The 26,582-nt window shown below is 38.2% G+C and overlaps 1 protein-coding gene across 1 annotated transcript in view; it reads left to right on the top strand.

The window, feature by feature from the left end:
• HDAC9 (histone deacetylase 9) overlaps nt 1–26,582 on the top strand; it is a gene marked incomplete at its 3' end in the record, with an annotated part of 846,383 nt that overhangs the window by 673,291 nt on the left and 146,510 nt on the right. The window contains exons 19-22 of the mRNA XM_080665383.1: nt 10,958–11,013; nt 11,258–11,345; nt 17,183–17,302; nt 17,615–17,712. Coding sequence (XP_080521509.1) covers nt 10,958–11,013; nt 11,258–11,345; nt 17,183–17,302; nt 17,615–17,712 — 362 coding nt within the window. The remainder of the gene's footprint in view (nt 1–10,957; nt 11,014–11,257; nt 11,346–17,182; nt 17,303–17,614; nt 17,713–26,582) is intronic.

The raw sequence follows: 26,582 nt of genomic DNA on the forward strand, positions 1-26,582 counted from the left end.
CATAATGCACTTCTTTTATTTCTAAATAAGATTTTATTGCAACAAAATAAAGCTTAGAAATCCTGTGGGACTGTTTTTCGTCACAGATATCAATGTAGCTGAAGAGGAGACTTCAGAATATGCCAAGGATCTGCAGTCGCTGTTTAATAGGAGCTTTCCGTGGGAGCTGGTCCAGTCATCCATCCCCTCTGGCCCACAGTTTCTCTTCCTGTGGTTTCAGTTATCTGCAGTAAACTGCGGTCCAAAAATACTAAATGAAAAATTCCGAACAGAAACAATTGAGAAATGTTAAGTTGTGCTCAGTGGGAGTAGCGAGAAGACAGCTCACGCCGCCCTGCTCCTTCCTGCACAGGATGGGGACCACCCCTTTGGGCAGCATGCCCACGCAGTGCTCGCTCCCCACCTGTTAGTCACTGAGCCATCGGGGGCATCAGGTCCACTGTCCTGGCATCGCAGTGCTTTTGCTCACGTGACCCTTATTTTACTCAATAATGGCCTCCAAGTGCCAGAGTAGTGATGCTGGCAATTTGGATATGACAAAGAGAAGCATAGAGTGCTTCCTTTAAGTGAAAAGGTGAGCGCAGTACAATAGGATATTTTGAGGGAGAGAGAGAACCTTCACATAACTTTTTGCTACTGCAGTATATTGTTATAATTATCCTATTTTTTTTTAGTTATAGTGTTAATCTCTTACTGCGTTTAATTTATAAGTGGATTATAAACTATGTCATAAGTATATTATCTTCCTATTATTATAATATTGTATTATTATAATTACTATTATAGGAAAACACAATATGCAGAGGGATTGGTACTATCTGCAGTTTCAGATTTCACTGGGATCTTGGAACGTGTCCCCCACGGATAAGGGGGGAGTGCCTTATAAGGCATGTTGAACAAATGATTAGCTGTATCGGCCGAAACCGGTTTGGCTCAGTGGATAGAGCGTCGGCCTGCGGACTGAAAGGTCCCAGGTTCGATTCCGGTCAAGGGCACGTACCGTGGTTGCGGGCACATCCCCAGTGGGAGGTGTGCAGGAGGCAGCTGATCGATGTTTCTCTCTCATCGATGTTTCTAACTCTCTATCCCTCTCCCTTCCTCTCTGTAAAAAATCAATAAAATACATTTAAAAAAAATGATTAGCTGTATCGTATCCATGACGGTCAACTCTAGATAGCAGGTTATGTAACAGGTCATTTACGATGCTGCTATGCCTGGGTCATCCCTGAAAAGTAGAACCGGAGACAATTGTTGTACAGGCTCCTACAAGGTCAACATGTGGGGAAAGCAAGGAGAAGGAGTCGATGTCTGTTTCTCTTTCTCTGCTCCTGAGTTGGTTTCTGATCATCTATATCCCCAATTCATTAGCAGAGTCGGGGGGGAGGGGAAGTAGCATTCACTCATTTTTTCATTTATGATCTGACCTTAAAATTTTAACGTCCAGTGATATGAACAGGGACACTGAACAATTGCCTCTGAAAATTTTCAGTTTTGTTAGCCAAAAGAATCTCATACCTCTATGATGAGTGTAACCGGCACCATTTGGAAGGGAAGCAAAGTTCAGTCAAGTTCAAATGAACCATCATAGGCATTCCACAAGATGCTAGTTTTTCCATGCTATGCTTGGTTTTATACATATTTCATTGAGGACTGATACTTTAGTACATTCAGAAATACTTTAGTTGGTAATACTTAGGCATTGGGAGGTAAATTACTAAACTCTAAATTAGCAATGCACTAAAAGAGAAATTTTAAAAACAGAATTCCATGACATGCTCAATTATTCTTGGATTTTAGGAAGTTATATATAAAATATTTTCAACAGGACTGATTTCTTTGTTTTTATTCTTGTAGCTTCCCAAACTAGAGTTACATTTTATAAATTAAGTTAAAAGCTAAAAGTTGATCAACTACTGCTAACAAAATAACACAATCGATTACCAGTTTATCACACAGACTTTCTGTACTATGCAGTTGTGCTTTCATAAAGAATAAATCAATCAAAATTAGTAAGTGGCTGTTGGGCCTACTGGATATTATAAGTAGTTTAAACTCTAGTTCATCGCTTAATATTTTAAGAGTTTATAAATCTTTGCTTTTCTCTTTCTGGATTCTGTATATATTGCTTGATTCTGTTGTACAATGTATACATGTTCTTCACTTTCTACATCTCTCTCAGTGGCGATTAGGCCATGGTTATCATGATTTCTGAAACCTAAATTACCCTCTATAAGTTGGAATTAGTATTGCTTCTTATTATCCATTGAATACCCACTTGACCATGGGGATGTTAGAAAATGTGCATTTCTGCTGTCCATGAGACTATCTTAATGAATGCAACAACTAAGATATTAAGATTATTTTCTACTTTTCTAATTTTCAGTTTCCATCAGGGCCATGACAATAAACAGAGTTTATGGAGAGGAATCTGAACTTTGGTCAGGTGGAGTAAAACAGTGAACGTTTAAAGTGCTTCTAGTGATGTGCTTACTGCCTATTCTTTACTTTCCTGGGGAGGGTTTGACTGTGGAATTCACAAATATAGTTGATATTTTGGTAAAGTTTATTAGAAAGTGAAAACATCATCAGTTATGCAAATAGACAGATTAGTCTAGAATGATTGGACTCCTTTCCTTCCCATTCAAATTCACCTTTTTTGTTTTGTTAATCCTCACCCAAGGATATTTTCCCAATGATTTTTAGGAAGAGTGAAAGAGAGAGGGAAAGACAGAGCTAAACATCGATATGAGAGAAACACATCTTTTGGTTGCCTCCTGCCCGTGCCCCAACAGGGCCCAGGCAGGGGAGGAGCCTGCAACCAAGGTACATGACCTTCTGGAATGGAACCCAGGACCCTTTTGTCCCCAGGCCGAAGCTCTGTCCACTGAGCCATATCAGCTAGGGCCACATTCATTTTTACATGCAAAATCCTACTCCCTTCCTTGGATGTCACCTAGCTATATATGGTGAGGAGATAGTCTCTTGCATTAGCCCTTAGGACATCAGAAAACACATCCTTGTCTTGAGGAGAAACATCCATAACACTAATGTAACCAACAACAACAAATAAGAATGTGAGCACACTCAGTACTTTAAACACTAATTGTTACTCAGTGATGGTAAAATACTGCCAGAGAGCTCTATGATTAGTGATATTCGTGACTGAAGAGAATCTAAAACTTAAAAGAATTTTCATAAATTAGAATATTAAGATAAAAATTACATCATCATTAAATTGATATACATTCACAGAAAAGTGCATTAGCATGCATTTGTTTAGATTAACTGCTTGGTCTTCATAACTTTGAAAAAATATAAAGCAGATTGCATAGAGTAAAGTAGAAAAACATTAAAATTGTGTGGAATCATTTGGAGGTTTTACTACTAAAGTCAGATGTTCACAACTTAAAAGAGGAAACATCCTATGTACTCTAAAGTTTGAGAAAACAATATTTTTTACAAAAGTAAATGATTACTAGCATTAGATGAGAAAGTAAGCTGAGCCACTGAATCCTTTATTATCATATACAAGTTTTTATATATTTTGTGAGGCTAGTAGGTTATTAAATTATTTTAAAAGACAGAAAATTATATATTTAAAATGCTCATTCAGAAACATCCCTTGAATATTCTTGAGACAAGGATGATTTTGGTTCAAGTGATATCATATACAGTAAATCTTTGCACATGACATTAAAGGGTACAGAAAATTACAAAACAAATTCCTTGTCAAGAGGTCCAAAATCCAGTGTGAAAATCAGATAATTCTGTAATAATAATAATAATATCTTATTTTAAAGCACTTTCCACAATAGTTCATTGAATCAAAGACCATTAACCTTAAGGAATAAAGTGTTTTATGTATAAGAAAGAAGATGCTAGGAAGTTTAAGAGGCAACCTCCCACAAAAAAGCAGGCCTGCAAACGCTGGGACCCTTGAGAGAAGGCAGGCAGCCGAGGTCAGAGCACAGGAGTGGCCACAGGAACAAGAGCCGGGGTAGCATCTATTCACATCTATTTTATTCTTTACCGATCTCTGGCTGAGTGCCCTGCACCGTGTAAGTACAGATTATAAAACTGAGTCATGAAGTGGTGACCCCACTGTGGGAAGCAGGGGTGTGGACATAAATCATAAATCACAATAATTGATAAGAAAACAAATAAATCAATTGCAGTGACCAGTATAACATTACAAACTAAGACACATTCTCAGAAATACGGGTTGGCAGATCTTTAAGAGCATAAACAGAGGAACCTGCTTGGGACCTGCCCAGGCTCAGGGAAACCCTGGGGAAGTGATGTTGGAATGGAAATGGGCAGATAAGCAGGTGTTATCCCGGTGAAAGGAGGGCAGAGCTAAGTGGAGAACATTCTACATTGAGCTAGGAGCACGTGCAAAGGCTGGAGTGGAGAAAGCAAAGTGGATAGTGGTGCAAGGTGAAGCTTAAGTGTGCAGAGGCCAGGTTGTATAGTGCAGCCAGTCTTCAATGCTTGTTTTTATTAAACGCACCTGCTTCCGGTGCCAACCTGTCTAGGGTAGAATCCCAGTACTGTCACTTGCTGGTTATAAACTTTAAGCAAGTTCTTTAATCTTCCTATGACTGGATTGTTTCATTTATGAAGTGAGGATAATATTATCTGCCCTCAGATGTTGTTAGGATTAAAAGAGTAAAAAACATTAGAGCTTATTATTTATCACATTATTTTTGCAAATATGATTGTTATGTATTATATGTTACATTATAGCATTATAATACAGAGGTGGGCAAACGTAGATTTACAGTTGTGAGTATACAAAAACAGAGTTTATTTTTGTATATTATATTTTTATACAAACAACTGTAAACCTACTTTTGCCATACCATGTATAATACCGTTATTTGTTATTTTGATTTTTAAAAAAATATATTTTATTGATTTTTTACAGAGAGGAAGGGGGAGGGATAGAGAGTTAGAAACATCCTACCTCCTGGTTCATAGGCACCCCCTACTGGGGATGTGCCCACAACCAAGGTACATGCCCTTGACTGGAATTGAACCTGGGACCCTCCAGTCCGCAGGCTGACGCTCTATCCACTGAGCCAAACCAGTTATGGCTATTTTGATTTTTTTAAAATATTTTTTATTGGTTTCAGAGAGGAAGGGTGAGGGAGAGATAGAAACATCAATGATGAGAGCGAATCATTGATTGCCTGCCTCCTGCACAACCCCCACTGGGGATTGAGCCCACAACACAGGCATGTGCCCTGACCAGGAATCAAACTGTGACCTCCTGGTTCATAGGTTGACTCTCAACAACTGAGCCCTGCCAGCTGAGCTTGATTTGTTTTTATTAAGAGGAGATACTTATATGTTTTTTACTCTGGTGGCAACAATCCAATCTAGGAAAACACTGATGGTACCAGAGAGAGAGGGGAAAACTATAGGTGAGGTGTCCTTGAATAGGTCAGAGGGGGTGCCATTAAATACTCGGGGGATTTAATGGCTCTTAGGATCAGGGAATGGTGGGGAAAGAAGGGTAGATTTTATTATGGAAAGATGAGGAAGTTTTATTCTAATTGCTTTTATTTTCTAAGTGGAATAAGAAGCAAAGTCATTAGCAAGGGGTAAAGACTGAGCAAGGGTTAATGGAGATTTGAAAAAAGAGAAGATAGAAATACTCTTCTGAAAGAAGAGTTAATTGACTACAAAATACAGTGTGATTTCTGGGTGTCCTGAAGAGCCTACTTGAGGTTTGTAATCATGAATTTAAAGGAAGACTGGCTATGTTCCTTTTATATATATGCTTAGGTGCAGGAACAGAGCAGATGTGAGTGGTTCTTAATCAGTGTTGTAGTTTTACCAGGGAAATATGTTGAAGGAAAATGGGACAAAGTGACTGAAAGTATGCTGTGGACTAGAGGTTTGTGTCACCCCAAATGTATATGTTGAAGCCCCATTTGGAGATAGGGTCTGTGTGAAAGTGATAAAGGTTGCATGAGGTCATAAGGATGGGACTCTAATCTGATAGGGTCGGTGTTTTTATAAGAAGAGTAAGAGACACCAGAGTGTCCTCCTGCCTCCTACCTCTCCCTTTCCTTTTCCCTCTCCCTCTCCCAATTTTGCAAGTGCATCAGAAGACAGGCCATGTGAGGACTTCAAGGAAAAGGCAAACATCTGCAAACCAGGAAGAGTGCACTCAACAGAGACCGAACCCTGTTAGACCTCAATCTCAACTTCCAGCCTCCAGAACTAGAGAAATAAATGTATGTTATTTATGCCACCCAGCCTGTGGTATTTCACTATGGTAGCCAGAGCAGATTATGAAAGACCAGAGGTGTATGTTGGAGGGTAAAAGGGACAGGGTGTCTGAAAGTACATACAAGGAAGTGAATATACTGGACCCTGAAGTCCAGAGAGGAGGGAAGTGAACATGGTGGTGGGGTAAATGACAGTACCAGTTAAGTAAGATCAATTGATTGGAAGTCTCAATGCACTTGAGGCATTAGCTGGAAAATAGGATAGTAGGAAAGATAGATGTTTGACATTGAATTATGGAGGAGTTGTTTTACTGGTAATGGTAAGGTCAAGGAGTATGACTGTAAACAAAAGACAAATTTATTGACGGTGAGAAGTCAGAGAACTGAGACATCAGGGTATTGAATGAAGTGTCCATGTGGATTGAAATCACTAAGAGTAAATACTGGAAGCTGATGGAGAGACAGACAGAAATTCAGAAGGCAAAATATTCAAGGGGCAGATATAGATATAAGTACATAGATTTGAGTGGCATTTAGAAGCAAAATCAACAGGAATTGGTCATCAATTAAAATGAGATGGAGGAAGGCCAGGGAGAGGAGCCATTAAGGATAACTCAGGATAAAAGGTTCCTGACTTCAGAGAGTGGATGAATCATGGTAACATTGGTAAGTTAGAGAAGGCTGGGAAAAGATATGTTGAATTTGAAGTGATTTTGGGATATCCAACTACAAATATTGAATACATGGGCTGATATTTTGGTCTGGTGCTCAGTGGAGTATTCATCCTGGAAATAGATATCTGTGAAGTATCTGGTGATAGGTGGTAATGGAATACATGAGAGTGGTGGCATTGCCTATGAAGTAAAGGTAGAAAGAAAAGAGAAGTCTAAGATAATGTATTGAATAACTTCAGTATTTAATGAGCAGGCTGAGGAGTGAGCCTTCCAGGGAGACGGATTGGGAAGTGAAGAGAGTAAGGAAAGCAGGAGAATATGCAGTCACAGAGGCCAAGAGAAGAGTGTTTAATATGGAAGGTGTAGCTAATATATGTTGAAAGTTAATGAGGAGCCAAATAGGCTGAGACCATAAAAATGTCACTGGATTTGGCGACATGGAGGCCATTGGTGACCTTAGTAAAACTTCTTCAGTGCACTAATGGATGAGGAGAAAGTAGAGATTGGTGACTAAGGCAGAGGAGAAGAAAAGGAGAAATGAAAAAGCAAGGTAGACCGCCCTTTGAAGAATTTTGGTTGCTAAAGGGGATGAAAAGAGTGGTACGTGGAAGGATCAATGGGGCTAAAGATGAATATATTTGTAGTATCTTGGTTAATGTATAATTTTATTTTCAAGATGGCAGAAACTTGAGCGTATTTAAATCTTAATGAAATATATATAATTGGGAACTTGACATAAATTATAGTGGGAAAGTAGGAGGGAATGGAATCCTAACTGCAGGTGATGGGATAGATACTAGTGTAACAGGTGGGAAAGGGAGCGGGCTGGTCCAGAGCGCAATCTGTCATCGTATTGTGTTCTGTCTTCTCTCTTCCTGGGTGATCTAATCCTTTTTCACAAGAGAGTGTTATGGGGGTTGGCGGGTGCAGTGGGGTTTATGCTCTCAGAGCAGCCGTGAGGAACAAGGGGAAAACCAGCTCCGCCTGCTGCAGGCAGGTGTGTGAGGTATCAGAGAGGAAGGAGCTACCACTTGAGCAGGTAGATTACAGGAGAAGCAGCCTTGCCAGGTTTCTGCTAAGGAAAGGGGGTATTCAGAAAAGACATGGAAAAGGTAGGGGAGTTTATCATTTCTCAGAGCACACTGCAGGGTTTAGGTGGCTCATGGTGACTGAGAAAAGGTTTGTTATTGGCAAAAAGAAGACACTTGTCAACCCCAAATGAAGCAGGTTTGGAAGCAGTTTAGCAGAATGGTGGCGGTTACTGTGAAAGACTATAAAGTGAAAGGCAGACCCTTTCTTTGTTCAAGGAATTTGGCTGAAAGAGAAAAAAGGAAGATGGAGTTCAAATTCTATTTGTTCTCAATAAACCAACTAATGACCTATATGATTTCATTTCCATTTTGTTCTTTAACACGATCTCTGTTTATATTGATTTCCTGTACATAATATTTTCCAAAATCCTTTCTTCTGAGCCATTGTTCATGCTTTCCCTCCTGCCCAGAATACCCTGTACATCATTTTTCAGCCTTTTTGAGCACAACACTTTCTAAGACCCATTAAAATCTACCTCTCCACTTTCTATTTGTTTCATGTGTTTTTTTCCGACTGTGAAATAATGTTTGTTGTAAAACCATTTGGAAAAGACATGAAATTAGCAATTAAAAATAACCCACATAATACTGTCATTTAGATATATCATACTGTATATATTATTTTTAACACTAATACTTCTAAAATTTATAAGTATTTCTGTTCACTAAATATTTATAATAACAAAATTTTAATGACTGCCTAATTTTCTGTGGTGTAGATGTAGCATAATTCACATAAACATTCTTCTATTATTAGTTAACTTAGATAATTCCCATTTTTCCTATTGTAAATAAAACATTATCTTTTACATAGATACTTGTCTACAATTAATAATACCTTTAGGGCAAAAATCCTTTAGGTAGATCACTTATTCTTATATTACGTATATATTCAAAGGTTATATAAATATTTTAAGGCTCTAGATACCTAGGGGTGGGTTATTCTCCAGAAAGGCAGTAATAAATTATCTTTCTGTAAGCAGCACTTATGAATCTATAAGGCGCAATTCCATTGTCAGCTTAGTATATTTTTAAAAATTCCAGTTTCCTGGTTGGAAAAAAATGTCTTTCTATTGGGCTTCTCATCTGCTTTTATTTGATTACTAATATAAGTTGAATATTTTTTCTTATGGTTAATTAATCACTGCATTTTTTTCTTTCTATTTCTAGACATGCCCTTTACCCATAAAGGGTAGCACTTTAAATTGAATAGTACAATATCATTTTTAATGTTAATCCTATATAATAAAAGGGTAATATGCAAATCAAACGAACGGTGGAATGACCGGTCGCTGTGATGCGCACTGACCACCAGGGGGCAGATGCTCAATGCAGGAACTGCCCCCGGGTGGTCAGTGTGCTCCCACAGGGGAGCCAGAAGCCAGGCTGAAGGCTGGCGAGTGTAGCGGTGGTGCCCATCTCCGCTGTAGCACTAAAGATGTCTGACGGTCTGCTTCGGCCTGCTCCCCACAGAGACACCCCCCGAGGGCTCCCAGACTGCGAAAGGGCACAGGCCAGGCTGAGGGACCCTCCCCCCCAACCCCACCGACCTGAGTGCACAAATGTTGTGCACTGGACCTCTAGTTTAATTATAAGATTGTTACATGCTAATTATATTGGCTTTATTCTATTTGTTGTTATTTTCACCCTGTTTCCTCCAATAAAATATATTGCACTTATCTGAATCTTTACTGAATTATCTATTCTCATAAGCCCTTTAATTTCTTTCATATTTATCATATATATCAGACAGATAGGAAGTACCTTAATAAGAAGAATAGGGAATATATCACCACTTGTAGATTAATAATTGATTTTGTGTTATTTGACTTCTAATTTGCTTCTGAGTTAATCAGTATATATGTGCTCATCAAAATATAACAAATTAACTCATGTGTGTTGATTACCAAAACATTCTAGAAGAATGTATGTATACTTAAAGTCCTAGGTAATAGATAATTTTTCCTGATATTATCTTTGTGTTTGTAGCAAGATTTGGGAAAAAAAATATCCCTGGGCTCTAGTAAAATTATTTCAAAAGTTTTAGGTTTGTATATTAAAGAAACATTGTCTTTTGAGCAAGTTACTTGAATCATAGTTAAGTGAAAGGTGGTGTGAACCACCTGATAAATGATTTTCTTTTCACGTCAAGCAACCCAACCTTCCTGAGCATGCTGGCTCTGCAAGGATTTATAGACCCCTGCCTTCCTTCATGCTGGAGTTACCTCGGCTTCCCGCGTGATGCATTCCAACACCTTCATCTGGAGGTTAAGGCATTCCTTGATCAGGGATAGATCTGATTGCTACTCAGCCCTGGAATTCTTTATAAAATTCCAGAACATGGGCTAGAAATTGACTTAGAGAATCCAATAAAGTTGCAAGTCTTGGCAGTCATCCAAGCCAAATTTATAGACTGGAAGAAATATGGGCTCTCCATTGTTCTCTTTTTCACCTTTCTGGGGTTTCTTTTGTGTGTGTGTGAGTGTGTGAGTGTAAATCTATCATTTCGCTGACACTGCAGTGGAAAGAACCATTGAGGGAATCCAGCGAACGAATTTTCACTTTGGATTTTCCCTGGTTTTTCCGAACTTTGACCCAAACCTGCTCCAAGAGTGACTTTCTTCTCCCTCTGTGGGATGTTGGTGTCATAAAATAAGAAGTTGTTCTGAAAATGTATTATGCTAGTCTTCACAGCTGACGTGCACATTTGCCAGCTAGGTACAACCCCCAAATCCCTTGGCTCTGTGGGAGCCTCCTTCTTGAGGTACCATCGAAGAAAATGTGACCGTTTGTATTATTTCTGTTCATTTTATGAAATGGTAATGGGGCCAGAAAACGAGCTCTGAAGCCTCCAACGACTTCAGTCTTTGTGTGTGTGCCTGGTGCGCTCGTACGCGGAGCTCCAAGCAGTCCTCCCGTATCTGATTGTTGGAAACTTACCTTGTTCTTACAGAATGGCTTTGCTGTTGTGAGGCCCCCAGGCCATCACGCTGAAGAATCCACAGCCATGTAAGTACCAGGGACTGTTGCCCATCTCCGAGCGCCACGGTTCCTGGCAGTCACCTGCCCCGTGCATGTCTCTGAAGCCTCTAATTGTTAGCAGATGGAATGAAAAATCTTGCGAGGTACTCCCAGAAGCAGATTTATGGCTTCAGAGATCATATAGCATTTTTAAAAATGCTCTGAACATTATTTATAATGGTTTTCCCGGCTGATTTGCTTTCTTATTTCTCTGTTCTTCTCTATTCCGCAGGGGGTTCTGCTTTTTTAATTCAGTTGCAATTACCGCCAAATACTTGAGAGACCAACTAAATATAAGCAAGATATTGATTGTAGATCTGGTATGTATTCCTGGCCAGAGCTGCATTTTCAATGACTCGAGATAAAAGGGAGTGCATTTGTATTTCTCTGTTAGGTTGTCTTGCTTTTAGCACTTGCAAACAACTGAAGGGCGGGTTTCCTTTGAATGTGGAAACTCATTAAATTCAGGATTGCAGTTCTGAAACCATAAACATTCACGTTTCACTTTCATGGTGTTAACTGCAATTTAATGAGAAGAAGGCGCAGATCAGGGCAACTTTTATGATCCTTAAATGAATTGATACTTCCACAGTTAAAATAACCCAACAGAACCTGAATTTACTTTTCCCTACAGAATATAGACTTTAAGCAGTCAGATGTGCTGGAAAGAATGCTGTTGCTTTGGTAACCAATTGGCCACTTCCCTTGGTTAGCAATCATGTTGCTTGTTGTGCAACAGTGGTATTATTAAAACAAGTCAGCATGTCATTCTTTCTGAAAAGAGCTCGGATCGTGGATGCCAGTTTGGGATGACTCCCGGCAGGGACCCCGAGTGATTAAAAGTCACAGGCATTAGATTAGTCTTGCATTTTAACATGATCCATTCTTACACAATACAGTTATAATTTGTTTAACAAATGGTTTGTTTAAATGCAGATGACACTTGGCATGTTGTCTATAGTATATTCATGAATAATGAGCTGGAGATCTGCCCATACAAAAGGACCAGCCCAGGAAAGGGCGAAGGAGAGCTGACTGGTGATTTATGAGCCCCGTTTTCAGTTTGCCTCCAGTTCATGAGGAGGTGTAATAGGTTGTCTGACAAAGCATAGACAGGAAATGAACCCTGGCATCCAAAGCGAACCTGCTACATCTGCACTTAATTAATTTTTGCAGGTGATAAAAGATTTAAAGGCAAAATATGTTAAAAGTTTTTTTGAAGTGCAAGGCTTAATAGTCTAAATCTTGTTCATATCTGCACTCATAATTAAATCTTATTGGTAAGTCGTGGCCTCCCCGTCCAGCCCTCCGATTCAGTTAAGCAGGCACACCAAAGGGCTGAGAGCACAAACAAAGCCATGTGAAGAAATACTCAGTTCAGTTAAAGCGAAGATAAAAGGAATGGCAGGCTGATAAACATAGCTAGTGCTCAATAAGAATTAACCTTTTCCACGTACAGTATCAGAGCCTTACTGCAGTCGCTTTGGTGCTGAGATATTGAAAGCCAACTTTGTATGTTATTTTCCAACCGTGCTTAAGTTTCAATGTAGGTCATAGTTCACCATTAAAGAAATGTGTTGAAGGCCTAGATATACTACAGCAGCAAGGTCTTAAAACTTAACAAAAAGGAAGACATCCGTAGCCATTTTCCCATGTATATACAAAGTGACATTTGAAATAATTATTAGCTTGCCTATTTACCGGTATAAGAGAACAAACTAAAAAATAATAGGCTTCTAATACTGTTAAGTTCTGTTAGAAAGATAAGCAGAAAACTTGAAGGAAGGATGGCAGATGAAGACCAAGGACTATGGGAAAATGTTTCTGAGTTTTCTAAATTTATCAAAATTATGCGGGAAGAAGATTGGTAAACTGTTTATCCTATCCTTAAGAATCTCCTCCTATTACTTCCTAAGGAATCTCCTCTGCTACCATTTTATGGTTCTATGAAGATGATCAGTAACTGTTGAGTCCCTATGAAAACACATTTGTGACATCCATACTCTAAAGTAATGCATTTTGCAATGGACTTAAAAGCTAAACTGTTAGGTTATGATAGATGGATATTTTGCACCTTGGAGGATTTGTCTGTAAACGTTTTATTTTGTACATTAATATAAGAATAAAAACTGCTGGAGATAATTCTATATGATTTATAAATAAGTTGCTTGGTAGCTCCAAGGAGTATCCTGTAAGATTACTGTCCTTTGATTATGAATTAGCTCCATTATCCAATGATAAAGGACACTGATGTCCCAGCAGGCTATAGTAGAGAAGTTTTTGTTTCAAATTCTCTAAATATATGAAGTCCTGTCCAAAGGGTTGCCTCTGAGATCACCACCAGCCTGACTTTCAAGGCGTCCAAATCCTGCAGCTGCAGGGATACTTTGAGGAAATTCCCCTGTTCCTCCCAGCTGCTGAGAAGGAAGTTTTAAAGTGCCACGTGGCTCAGAGACATCCGTTCTCCCTGTCTGACAGGTCTGTTCTGTAAGTTAGCAAAAGAGAAGAAGGGAAGGTTCTCCAATGGCAAAAGAACTTCATTACTGACTATCCAAAGTCACTGAATTTAGCTAATCAGTATGAGCTGGCTCCACAAGTTCTTGGACCACCAGAAGACAAAGCTACTCTGTCGTCCAGCAGCTAGTTTCTGCCTTTTTACCTGCCTAGTAAATTGAGAGTTAGAGGTCTAATTCACCTTCTTTGGGGGTCATGGCCAAGTTCACAGGCATTGAGTATCTGATGCAGGAATGATTCTAATTGATCTGTGGAGCGTATTCATTTCAGTTCTCCCTCTGGGGAACATTCCAGAAACATTCAGATTGGAGAGGAGGAGAAGCAGGTATACTTGCTTTTCAATTCACAAGAGACTGGTCACTGCGTACAGGGTTGAACCTGTTCTAGAAGTATGATTTGCCTGCATGACTCAGGTAGCTTTTATTTAATGTGAACTTCATTTTGAAAATAATGTGTTTGGGGCTTTCTTTTTCTTTAATGTATTTTTATTGATTTCAGAGAGGAAAGGAGAGTGGGAGAGAGAGATAGAAACATCAATGATGAGAGAGAACCATTGATCTGCTGCCTCAGGCACACCCACTACTGGGGATTGAGCCAGTAACCCAGGCATGTGCCCTTGCCCAGAATCAAAGCCGGGACCCTTCAGTCCACAGGCTGACACTCTACCCACTGAGCCAAACCAGTGAGGGCCGGGCTTTCTTTATAAAAGTCACTTCAACTGTCAAAATGGGGCATTTCCATGTTGATCAATCACCAACCTTGACCAAAGAATTGTCACAAGTGCTAATACTAAATACTTATAAGTGATAACTTTAGCTGATAGAATATATGATTTATTCAAGCTATTTTAACATTTTAATATGACATATTGGTCCTAAATTCTTACATAGAATTAATTTTTGCAGTATATTTTTGAGCATTAAAACATTGAAATGATTTTCAGCATTTTCCAGAAAGTCTTATATAGTACATAAGGTTTATTTTTAGGCTTTTAATGATTCAATTAATTTCATTATATAGTATTTTCTCAAAATCACCAATGATTTTCTTATATTAGTCTAGTGTATAAAATACTCAGATCATACTTGAGCATTTATTACCTTACATGAATATTTTGCACCAAAGAAAGCTGAAACATATATTTTTTTTCCTATTTTCATGGTTATATTATGTTGTTAACCAAAACAAAAGACATATTCTTACCTTTATCTCTTAATGTTTTGAATATGGAATTGAGAATTATCTAAATATTTTTATAATGCATTTGTGTATTTCAAGAAAAAAATGTCTGTTGAATCCTTTTTCTGCTGTGGGCAGGACTATATTTCTTATTCAGAAATGTATACAATAATAAGCACCCAACACATTTTTCAATGATTTTATATCTAAGACAGATGATCATCTTTTATTTGACATTCTTAAATAAACTTTTACAACATCACTAAAGAAACAAAAGTAATCAAGGCAATATATTTTCGGTTTTCAAAGAATGGATGCATTTCGGCCCAGAGGAACGTTTTTCTTACAATACTAACTAAAAATTCTATCATGTAGTAGAAATGCAAACATTCCTGTTGTTTTTCAAGTTCTTTTTTGTTCATCCTCTAGGTATCCAGTAGCAATCTCAAAAGACATTTGGCTGAAACTTTTTCATTTTTGTTTACATAAAGGAAAATAGTTTTGCTATCTCCCCTATTCCTTTCCTTTGAACATTCAGATACCTAGGAATGATATATTTTAAGTGAGCTATTTGTTTTCCTGATGTGTATGCCTTGTGCTAGAACAAGTTTCTGGAATGATGCACATCTTCCCCAATGGTTTGTGATTCCCTAATTGATTTGGATTCATGTACTACATAAAAGGGAGAGAGGATTAGTATATGTTTACAGTGTGGAGAACAAGCTCAGTGCAGGCTTTCAGGACCACCACAGGGAGGCTTTGGTGGTGTCTAGTGAGGGAGTTCTGGGCTGGAGGTTGAAGTGGAGACTACTTATATGAATGTCAATAAGGAGCAATAATGACCACCAATCTTACTTCACAGGTTTGCTAAAAGGATCAAAGAGATAATGAATGTAAGTTAACAATATAATGGTTATGAGTTTGGCCTTTGGAGTAAGAGGTGGATTCAAGACCAGTCTTGCAACTTTTTCTCCCTTAGTAAATTACTGAAACTCTCTGAGTCTCAGTTTACTATTTTTAGAAATTAGCAATTGTTTTATTTACTAATTTAAAATACCATAGGAATAATACCATATGCATCATAAGATTAAGTAAGTTATGCAAGGTATTTAATGTAGTGCCTGACCCCAAAATTGTAGGAATCATTGTTGAAAATACTATGATTCTTACTGATATAAAATTAAGTACTATGTAAGTATATAGTTATGAGTGACCAAAAATTTTTATAAGAAAACTTGAAATTATACATGTTGCATACACATATAGCAGTAATATTATATTGAATACAAATATATAGATTGTTCACTTTTAAGAGTCATCTATTTTATTTTTGTTCAGGAAGTATTAGGATGTATATTAATTGAGGTATTTTAGTGAAGACATGCTAAAAAATGCTATTAGTTTCATTTTTCCCATTTCTTTGGCAATTCCATCATATATCTATATCATAAAACAAAAAAGAACTGTTAAGTTTTGAATTGTTATCATTTACAAATGTTTGGAGAATTTTTTATCTATTAAAATGACAAGGGTTTTTTGTTGCCTTGTTTTTGGAAGAGGGAATGGTGTAGGGAAAGAAAAAAGAGGAGGAAGGAGGCTGGGAAGAGAGCCATGCTATAATATTAAAATTAGGCACATTGGACAAGATTGCATAAAGCCCCATGCCATCTTTCTGCTTCAGACCAAGTGATTTAATAGCTAATGAGCTCATGCTCCTGTGTCTTTGACTTGCCGTCACGATTTTACCAAAATAAAGTATGAAGTCCTTTTTGCATCTGGCATCTCTTTTGAAGTGATTCTAACTGCTGAGGGATTGCTAACTGAACTGAACGCTTCAAGAAAGCCAATTTACTCAGCTGGTTGCAAAGCCTTTGACCTTAATGGTGGGACTTGGCAAATCAATGCATACACGTATGTTTAGTGTTCTGTCAAGAATTGCAAAAATGCTCTGTAAGCCATAGATCCTTCTGCAAAATACTAGTTTGTAGTTTAAACATTAGTCTTTCTTCAGAGGCCAATGAGGCTAGTTAATTAAGCCTGAGGGGTTATGAACTGTTGGCAGTTAATAAGTCATAAAATTCCTCCATAAAACAGGATGCGAGATTCCATCACTGAAGCAAAGAGTACAAAGAGCCGGTGTATAAATATCTAATTGTACCAAAGGACTGGGCTTTCTCAATGACTGCTCATCTGGAGTCTCCAGGGCATGTTCGCTGTGGTTTCCTGATTTTTAGAAGCCAGTTTAAAAAATGAGTGCATTAAAGGGTAATTTGCCTGAAAGTTCAGGAAGTAAAGGGGGTGGTGTGGAAGCAAGCTGAAGGGGAAAGAGAAAGAGGACACAGGGAAAGGACAGAAAATGAGAAGGAGGGTGGGGTGGAAAGACAGGGAACTCAAAATCAGAAAAGTTGTCTCCACGCAGAGTTAGACATGACTGTATTTGTCATCTGTTTTCTTTTCCCTGTAGGATGTTCACCATGGAAATGGTACACAGCAGGCCTTTTATGCTGACCCCAGCATCCTGTACATTTCACTCCATCGCTATGATGAAGGGAACTTTTTCCCTGGCAGTGGAGCCCCAAATGAGGTTCGGTTTATTTCTTTAGAGCCCCACTTTTATTTGTATCTTTCAGGTAATTGCATTGCATGATTACCCATAATTTTCTTGTCCTTTGCTGGTGTTTTAAATTACACGAGATTACTGACTTGTCCCACGGGAGCAAGAACCAGTGCAGAACAAGTGCATAACCCAGAGCACTGGTTGTCAAGCAAGGGTGGGCTGATTTGACATTTTGTTTGATGTTTATTTCAAGAGCTCACATGTGTTTGTTTTCCCCTCTTCTTGCTTTCTTCCTTGTGCCCTCATCTCCCCACCGTGGTGTGATTTTTCTCTTCCCAGGTTGGAACAGGCCTTGGAGAAGGATACAATATAAATATAGCCTGGACAGGTGGCCTTGATCCCCCCATGGGAGATATTGAGTACCTTGAAGCATTCAGGTTGGTACTTCTTTCTATGAAAGTGGCAAATTAGAAAACAAATGTCAATGGAAACAGCACCAAACAGAAAAGAGAAGTGTAAATTTTTAACTAAGGTAAAGTAGCTAAAGAAGTCTTCCATCAAAGCTCCAAATATTATATGGTTTGGGGACCTGAATATTGCTAAAAAGCAGTATGGAATACATGTAAGAAAAAAGGTACATCAGCATCTAGATGTATCTTTGATGAATATTTTCTCCCATTCAGTAGATTGTCTTTGCTTTGTTGATGGTTTCCTTTGCTGTGCAAAAACCTCTTTAATTTGATGTAGTCCCACTTGTTTATTTTCTTCTTATGTTTTCCTTGCCAGGGTGTGTGTGTGTGTGTGTGTGTGTGTGTGTGTGTGTATCTCAAACACATTATGAAAAACAATGTCAAAAAGTTAACTGCTTATGTTTTCTACATGTGTCTGTCCAGTTTCCCCACACCATTTATTGAAGAAACTATCTTTACCACATAGTAAAATCTTGCTTCCTTATCATATATAATAAAGAGGTAATATGCAAATTGACCATCACTCCAACACACAAGATGGCCGCCCTCATGTGGTCAAAGATGGCCACCCCCATGTGGACACAAAATGGCCACCCAAGATGGCCGGCAGGGGAGGGCAGTTATGGGCAATCAGGCCAGCAAGGGAGGGCAATTGGGGGGAACCAGGCCTGCAGGGGAGGGGATGGCAGTTGGGGGCAACCAGGCCGGCAGGGGAGGGCAGTTGGGGGTGACCAGGCCTGCAGGGAAGGGCAATTGGGGTGGGGGACCAGGCCTGCAGGGGAGGGCAGTTGGGGGTGACCAGGCTGGCAAGGGAGGGCAGTTAGGTGTGACCAGGACTGCAGGAGAGGGCATTTGGGGGTGACCTAGCCTGCAGAGGAGGACAGTTAGGGGCAACCAGGCCGGCAGGGGAAGACAGTTGGGGATGACCAGGCCTGCAGGGGAGGACAGTTAGGGGCGACCAGGCCTACATTGGAGGGAAGTTGGGGGTGACTAAGCTGGGGAGGTGGGCAGTTAGGGTCGACCAGGCTGGCAAGGGGGGGCAGTTAGGGGCAATTGAGCCAGCAGGGGAGCAATTAGGCGTCGCTCAGGCTGGCAGGGGAGTGGTTAGGGGGTGATCAGGCTGGCAGGCAGAAGCAGTTAGGGGCAATCAGGCAGGGAGGCAGGTGAGCGGTTGGGAGGCAGTATTCCTGGATTGTGAGAGGGATGTCTGACTGGGATGTCCACCAGGATCGGGCCTAAATGGGCTGTCGGACATCCCTCGAGGGGTCCCAGATTGGAGAGGGTGCAGGCTGGGCTGAGGGATACACACAACGCCCCCCCCCCATTCACGAATTTTGTGCACCGGGCCTCTAGTTTATAGATTAATTGACCATATAGACAAGGGTTTATTTCTGGGTTCTGTATTCTGTTCCATTGATCTATGTATATGTTTTTATGCCAATACCATGCTGTTTTGATTACTATAGCTTTATAATATAGTTTGATATTAGGTAACATGATAACTCTAGCTATTCTTTCTCAAGATTGCTGTGGCTATTCAGGATTCTTTTGTGGGTCCATATAAATTTTAGAATTATTTTTTTTAGTTCTTTGGAAAATCTCATTGGTATTTTGATAGAGATTTTATTGAGTCTATAGATTGCTTTGGGTGATATGCACATTTTAATGATGTTAATTCTTCCTATACATGAACATGGTATATCCTTCCATTTATTTGTATCTTCATTATCTTATAGTTTTCCAAGTATAGGCCTTTTACCTCGTTGGTTAAATTTATTCATAGGTATTTTATTATTATTAATTAAAAATATAAATTTAAAAAGACCTGGTTGTAGTTATATAGGTATATTGGCCAATGGCCCTGTCAGGCTCTCCCTGCAAAAAAAAAAAAAAAAAAGAAAAGAAAAGAAAAAGAGGAAAACAAAAAGATTTCATTATTAAGTAGTTAAGTAGTTCTGGTAAACTGTACTGTTATAACATACAGCATGATTTAGAATGGACATTAATTAGCATCTTAAATGCTCTGAGAAGTCCTTTGCTACTTATTTAACTTCGTTGAACAGACATATTCCAAACTTCTTTGGCCTGTAGAATCCCAGCTATTGTACCTCCTAGCATTCTTGGTTCTGAGGAGCTAGCTCACTTTTGGAGCATTGGACGAGGCATTTTCATTTCATGGTAGAGTATATGATGTTCCTTCTCCTAATAGGTATGTTTTCCCTCTCACATTAAAACATCAACTGATAATTGTGTGGTGTTTTTTTTTTTTCAGTTTATCTACAAAATGTAGGCAGTAATTGAAATGTAGATTTATGTATACACATTGCCTTCTGCTTTTTTCTAAGCAAAGAACTGTTAAAATTAATTTAAGCAAGAAATACAACTAATTAAAAGCATTCTTTTGGGTATGGGTTTTAAAATAAACATTTATTCTCTGGAATTAAAAAAATTAGTCCTTGGAAAGGTCTCTGTTTTAAGGAGAAATCAGATTACGTCAATATGTGTCTCACTTGCAAGATTTTAGATTTTAACCTATTGGTAATGTATCATTTTTGGATATTTTATTTAGTAGAAAGTAAAAGCAAACAACTACATAATAAGAAATTTTAGAAGCCATATTTTTTGTGAAATTTACCACTTACAAATTCCCAAGGAGAAAATCCTGTTGATGCATTTAAAACTGAAGGAAACAATAGGGCAGTGTTTTAATAAGCAAAGTTTTGGTGGGTTTATGCTGTTCTATGTACCATGTGTACTTCAATTTCTCATTTGAGTCATTTCTCATTCAAAAGCCAGCCCAGGAAAAATCATTAAAAATTTCTATTTTCAAGAGAACACATTAAAAATAAATACATTTGAGATACAAAGGACAATTCTAGTCATATTCCAGATTTGTATTTTGGGAGAAAAAAATATAATAATATTATTGAAAAAAAGCAGAAATAAGTTTATTTACTTTAAAACTTGGGTTGTGCATGAAGATTTTATGTTAATTAGCAGTAAAACTAAAAAATTATATTAAGAAACCATAGTGGTTTCAATGTTAAGAATTCCTTTTTTTTTTTTTTTTTTCTAATTGTATTGATTTCAGAGAGAGGAAGGGAAAGAGATAGAAAAATCAATGAAGAGAGAATATTGGTTGAGCTGCCTCCTGCACAACCTCTGCTGGGGATGGAATCCCCAACTCAGGGCATGTGCCCTGACCAGGAATTGAACAGTGACCTCCTATTTTATGGCTCAACGCTCAACCACTGAGCCACGCCAGCTGGGCTATATTTTGTACCTATTGTTCTCACATGGCAAAATGAGTGACTGAGATTTTTTTAAAAGAACCCTTTTGAATGTTAACAATTTCATTAAATAGTGTGAAAACATATTAAGTATACATTATTGTTTTTTGATTGAAATAGTAAGTGAATCAAGTGCCCCTGAAATTTACTAAATGTCCTCAAGAATGGCACCTTCTCTTTGCCTGTAATGTACACACATATTAGCAAACTTTTCTCAACTTCCCGGAAAAGTCACCATATCTAAGCTTAATTAGAGGAACAGCACTATTATTTAGCTAGACTGCAGAAATGTAAAATTGTGGCTTTTAATATTCATAGTTATTTAAGGACCATATTTAAATCATAGTAATTCTTTTAATTTTGAACTGTTTGCTATTTAATGTGTATGGCTAGAAAAACTTGAGAACTTGTGATGAAGGAATCAACAAAGTAAGTCAGGTTCGATTCCGGTCAAGGACACTTACCTTGGTTGCAGACTCCTCCCCTGCCCCAGCTGAGGGCATGTGCAACAGGCAACCAATCAATGTGTTTCTCTCACATAGATATTTCTCTTTGTCTTTTCCTCTCTCTAAAAATCAATGGGAAAATATCCTTGGGTGAGGATATATATATATATATTGAACAGATATTATATGCCAGGCACCGTGGTAAGTACTTGGAATTCAGAACTGACTGACTCTTAGAGAACACGATAGAGGTGATACTTTATGTTCTAGAGTACAGATGTCCTTAGACACAGAGAGAGAACCCTTCTTGAAAGGTTTCCGGAAAGGCTTCATCAAGTATTGTCTGACTAGTGCTTTCAAGGTTGAGTGGGCGTTTTCAAGGGGAAAAGGGATTGGAGGAGGGCGGATTCATCCTGGCAGGGGGAATAGACTGAAAATCATGACGTCATGAACTGGTCATGCTCTCTTGGCTCAAGGCCCTTAGGGTGGGGTTGTGCAGCCAGAATATGGATAATGCTTCATAAAGTGTTTTTCAGGCAAAGAATTGCCAATCTAAATGTATAAATTTCTTTCTAATATGGGGCCTTAATTAATAATTTTGATGTAGTATTATTTATCCCAAATAATTTTGATGTAGTATTATTTATCCTTCTTAATACAACCATTGTTTCCCCAGCATGGAAACTAAAGATCCTTCTGGCTTCTGTGTATGGATGTAGGATATGGAGGTGGGGGTGTGGGGGAGACTAAATGGTGCCTTTTCTTTTTTTCTTAAATTTTAATTGTTTCTGGACCGTGATGAGTATCTTTGAAGGGGTGGCCTCTCTCTGTGAAACTACATTTATAGTGGGATATAAGATGGTTGCTCATTTTTCCAGCGAAGATGTGTTACCTATATTGATTGCCCTGTGATTTCTATTATGTCTGTGGCAAACCAAACATTTTCATGTTTGTTACAAGTTTTAAAGATCATTTTAAAAACATAATGGAATATCTAAATTAGTTCAGATAACTAGTTATTTCTTCCATGCAGTTAATCATTCGTCCCTGAAATAATGGAGGGATATGCTTAAGATTTTTCACAAGAGTTTTCAAAATATTCAGTAATATCAAATATCTCTTACGTTCAACTAAAATATATTTCAAGGTTACCATTTTACAAAATAATTATGGCTATTTTTATTGAGGTCTTACATGCCAAGTCCTAGATTAGAAATTTTATAGACATTATGGCTGATTCTTAAGTGGTTTGTATGAACCACAGAACTACTAATTGGAAGGGTCATGATGTGAACTCAGTTTATGGCTCTGAGATCTTTGCTCTTTTTCTCATGCCAGACTGCTACTTTTCTACTGTTCATGATTCAAAAGACTCAGGAGCAGTAGAGCACAGTGAAGTTTGAATGAAACATAAGCCCTCTCCCCCCTGACCCAAGTCATATATGCTTAGTATGCATCATGGCAAAGAAGAGCTATTAAATATGGGCTGAATGAATCAATGAATAAATGAATGAGTCAGAAAAGGGTAGACATTATGCTGACTCTAAGAGAAGCATTGGGAACTCCTGGTATTAAGTGAGTCTAGCAAAAGTCTGAAGGAGCTATGTGAAACCTAACTATCCCTTGGCCCCTGGAGGAGTATTGTTTGCAAAGAACTCAAAATATCCATTCATTTGCTTATAACAATGTCAGATGTCTTCTCTTCATTAAACAAATAATTTAGCTGAATGCCTGCTCAGTATTCTCTGTTCTAATCACTTCAAAAGATTATTCAACTGGTTTTGTTTTATCCATAATCTCTAAATGATCACTGAATAGGTTATTTTAAAGATTACCTGTTTGATTAAAAGTCCAGCAAATGTTAAAGTGATTATTTATATATGGACATTTAAATAGTTTGTATATCATGGGCATGAGACAATTTGTATCCTATGCTTATAATTAAACCTAAAGAGGAAAACAGCTCCAAGTGTTTAAAAAAAATGAGTAGTCATTTCCACTGTAGAAGCAAGATATTAGTAGTTCTTGAAATTTTCCCTATTTTATTGAAAAACTAAATGAGTGAATGAATGTCATCCTTGTGTGACATTTTATATAAAAGAAGATGTACAAACCCCTTCAATTCAGAGGGTTTTGATGAAATAATAAATGGCTCATTTGGTACACAATGAGAATGGTCCAGGAAAGTAGCATAGAGCTGTTGACCTGGGTTCCTTTGATGGAGACATGTTGTGATTTAACAAGGCACAACTCCTCAAGCCAGTGTGTTAGAGTCCATAGTTGCCGTAATTATTTAACCAAAATATTTTGTGCTTATAAATGTAGCTTTTGCTAAAATACTTTTACCTTATAACCAATTGGAATATTTAAAAATTAGAATATTCATCACAGAGTCAAAGAGTTGAATCAGTTGAGCACATAAAAACAGTCCAAACAGCCTATTTTCTTTCTCCTCTCCTGTCTTTAGTTCAGACTTGTTTCCTTTAATAATAGAAGCAAATTTAAAATCCATTAATACAGAACTGTGACTTGAAACTTGACTAGATAGCATGTCTATTCTTAGAGCATAAGTCAAATGGTCAATTCTTTTCTAAGTGTGGCATCTTTAAAATAGGAACCATAGTTTTTATGATTTCTCCCCTGCTCATGGCAAAAAAATTAATAATAATGTATTTAATTTAATAGCAGGGGATAGAGCCCTATTCTCATGTTCATAGAGCAGATGTTCTTCAAAGAACTAGTCAATAATGGTCACCTGGGCGTTTTCTTAGAGTGGCTGGGTTTAGCATGGAATGATGGTAGATAATTTGAGATAGGGCACATAAATAAGTGCATTATCTTATTTTTATCTCCTTGTTATTTTATCAAATACATCATTTTTCTAATTAATTTTAAAGCACTGACTTCTGAATATTCTTGTCACATGCATAGACTGAAGAGGGGGTTGCTAAATTCTGTCTGAGAAATGAGATGGGACCATAGAAAACATGTATTGTTGATAATGACAACTAGTACATTTTTATGGTTATTTTTCTTATTTATATTATATTTTAACTAGGGGTCCAGTGCACAATTCGTGCACCTTGAAAGGAACTATGGGCCACAAGGCTGTGGTAGGCACAAGGGCAGGTCTCAGCCCATCCTCCATGCCCTGGCCCAGCCCCTCCTGCCACGGCCTCCATTCAGCCCTGCTCGCACCCACTGACAGCAGAGCTATTGGGGCCAGCGCCAGTAGCGGTTGCAAGCGGGGCCAGTGCAGGTGCCAGCGGTGGCTGCTGCCCCAATAGCCCCTCAGGAGCAGGGGGAGGTGCAGAAGCCCTCAGGGGTGATTGGGGCCAGCAGCCGCTGCTTGCACCCACTGACTGCGCCAAGCGATTGGGACTGGTGCTGGGAGCTGGCAGCGGTGCTAGCGGGACCGGCGCCAGGGCAGGACTGTGGCGCGTGGGAGCAAAGAATTTTCAGTAACCACCAGAGGCTTGCCCCGATGACAGTGACCGGTGCCCCACCTTGGTCTAGCACCCCCGCTCACCTGCTCCACCATCCCGCTGTGGCCGATGCCCACCATGTTTCTCACACGCCCCCTGGTGGTCAGCACACGTTAAAGCAACGGTTGTTCGGTTGTTCTGCTGTCCGATCTATTTGCATATTTGGGTTTTATATAGATAGATGTAATTTCATGCTAACCAAATGGAAAGTATTGCCACTGTAAAAATAATGACATACTACAATGATACCAATAACATAGTAATATAGAACATTCATTAAGGTCTGAATATTTGCTAGTTGCTCAGTTCTTTTCATCATTATCAGTTGTTGAGCTAAGTGCTCCCAGTTTCCAGATGGGAATATGAAGACCCTTTTGAGTTTCAGTAGGTTTTCTCATGTCACACAGCTGGAATATAGTGATCAAGGACTGGGTGCCAACAAGTTTGAGTATATAGACAGTACTCCTTTATCCCTAGCTACAGAGTTCCTCTGTCAAGAGTTGTGATAATATAGTGAGAAATTATTTGCAAATGTATTTCAGTCTCTCCAGCATTTGGCTTGGACATCTACATTGGTAACACTATTTTAAAATTGAAAACAACTCCTAGACTTTCACTAACCTTGTATCATATAATAACTCCAAACCACTTCTTTTTGTGCTTTTCCCTCCTCTGACATACTTAGAGAGCCTAGTCAATGAAACCCCTACAATTTTTCTTCCTTTTGATAACTTAGACTACTTACAATGGGAAATATATTTTTCTGCTTTGTTAAAAGAAATATTTTCTTTATATATACATATATATACATTTAGATTTTTTAGAATGTGTATGTAATTGAACTTGAGAAATACCAAATTAAATTTTAATAGAACATAGAGTGATAAATGAGCTTCTAGATCCAATTTTGAAATAAAGAATGATTTGTTGTCATCTAAAAATCATACTCAATACTGCAAAATGATTTGGGGTCTTATTTTGTCTATAAGAACTGTGCTTGATGCTTCCCACTTGGAAATGGATTATCAATTGTTAATGACAACCAAATATATTATGCTCATGATAGTTTGTATTTTCCCAAGGATGTCGAATACATTTTGGGAAAGGATGGAATTTCTTGAAACAATTTGCCAATATGAAATACTGTACATATCAAATTGACCCTACTACCATCTTTCCCAGACCATTTATCATAGCTCACAAATCAAGCCCACATTTTCTCTTTCTGAAAGACTTGGCTAATAAAGAAGATGTGGGCTTCAAATTCGAACTTGTCAATCAATCTTGGGAACAAAGCAGTAATGATTTTCATCTATTGATATTTTATTTCAGTGAAGAGCAATACATATGAATTTACTGCTGGTGTGATCTACAATTTTACTCATTGTCCAGTTTCTGTTCTTTATATTCAGCATGTAGAGATCTTTTTAAAAGTTTTACCGGAACACGTCAGAAGAAAAAGATCTATAGGAATAAATTTTTAGTAAGCTGTCAGCTCTATCTGCTCTTTAGTTTCACCAATAAGTATACTTTACGAACACTTTTTTTCTCTTTCATCTGTGCAACATATTGTACCAATTTTCATCAAAAAATTACAATTTCTATAGGTGTGTGTC

The sequence above is a fragment of the Plecotus auritus genome (assembly GCF_963455305.1).
Source record: "Plecotus auritus genome assembly, chromosome: 4".
NCBI lineage: Eukaryota > Metazoa > Chordata > Mammalia > Chiroptera > Vespertilionidae > Plecotus > Plecotus auritus.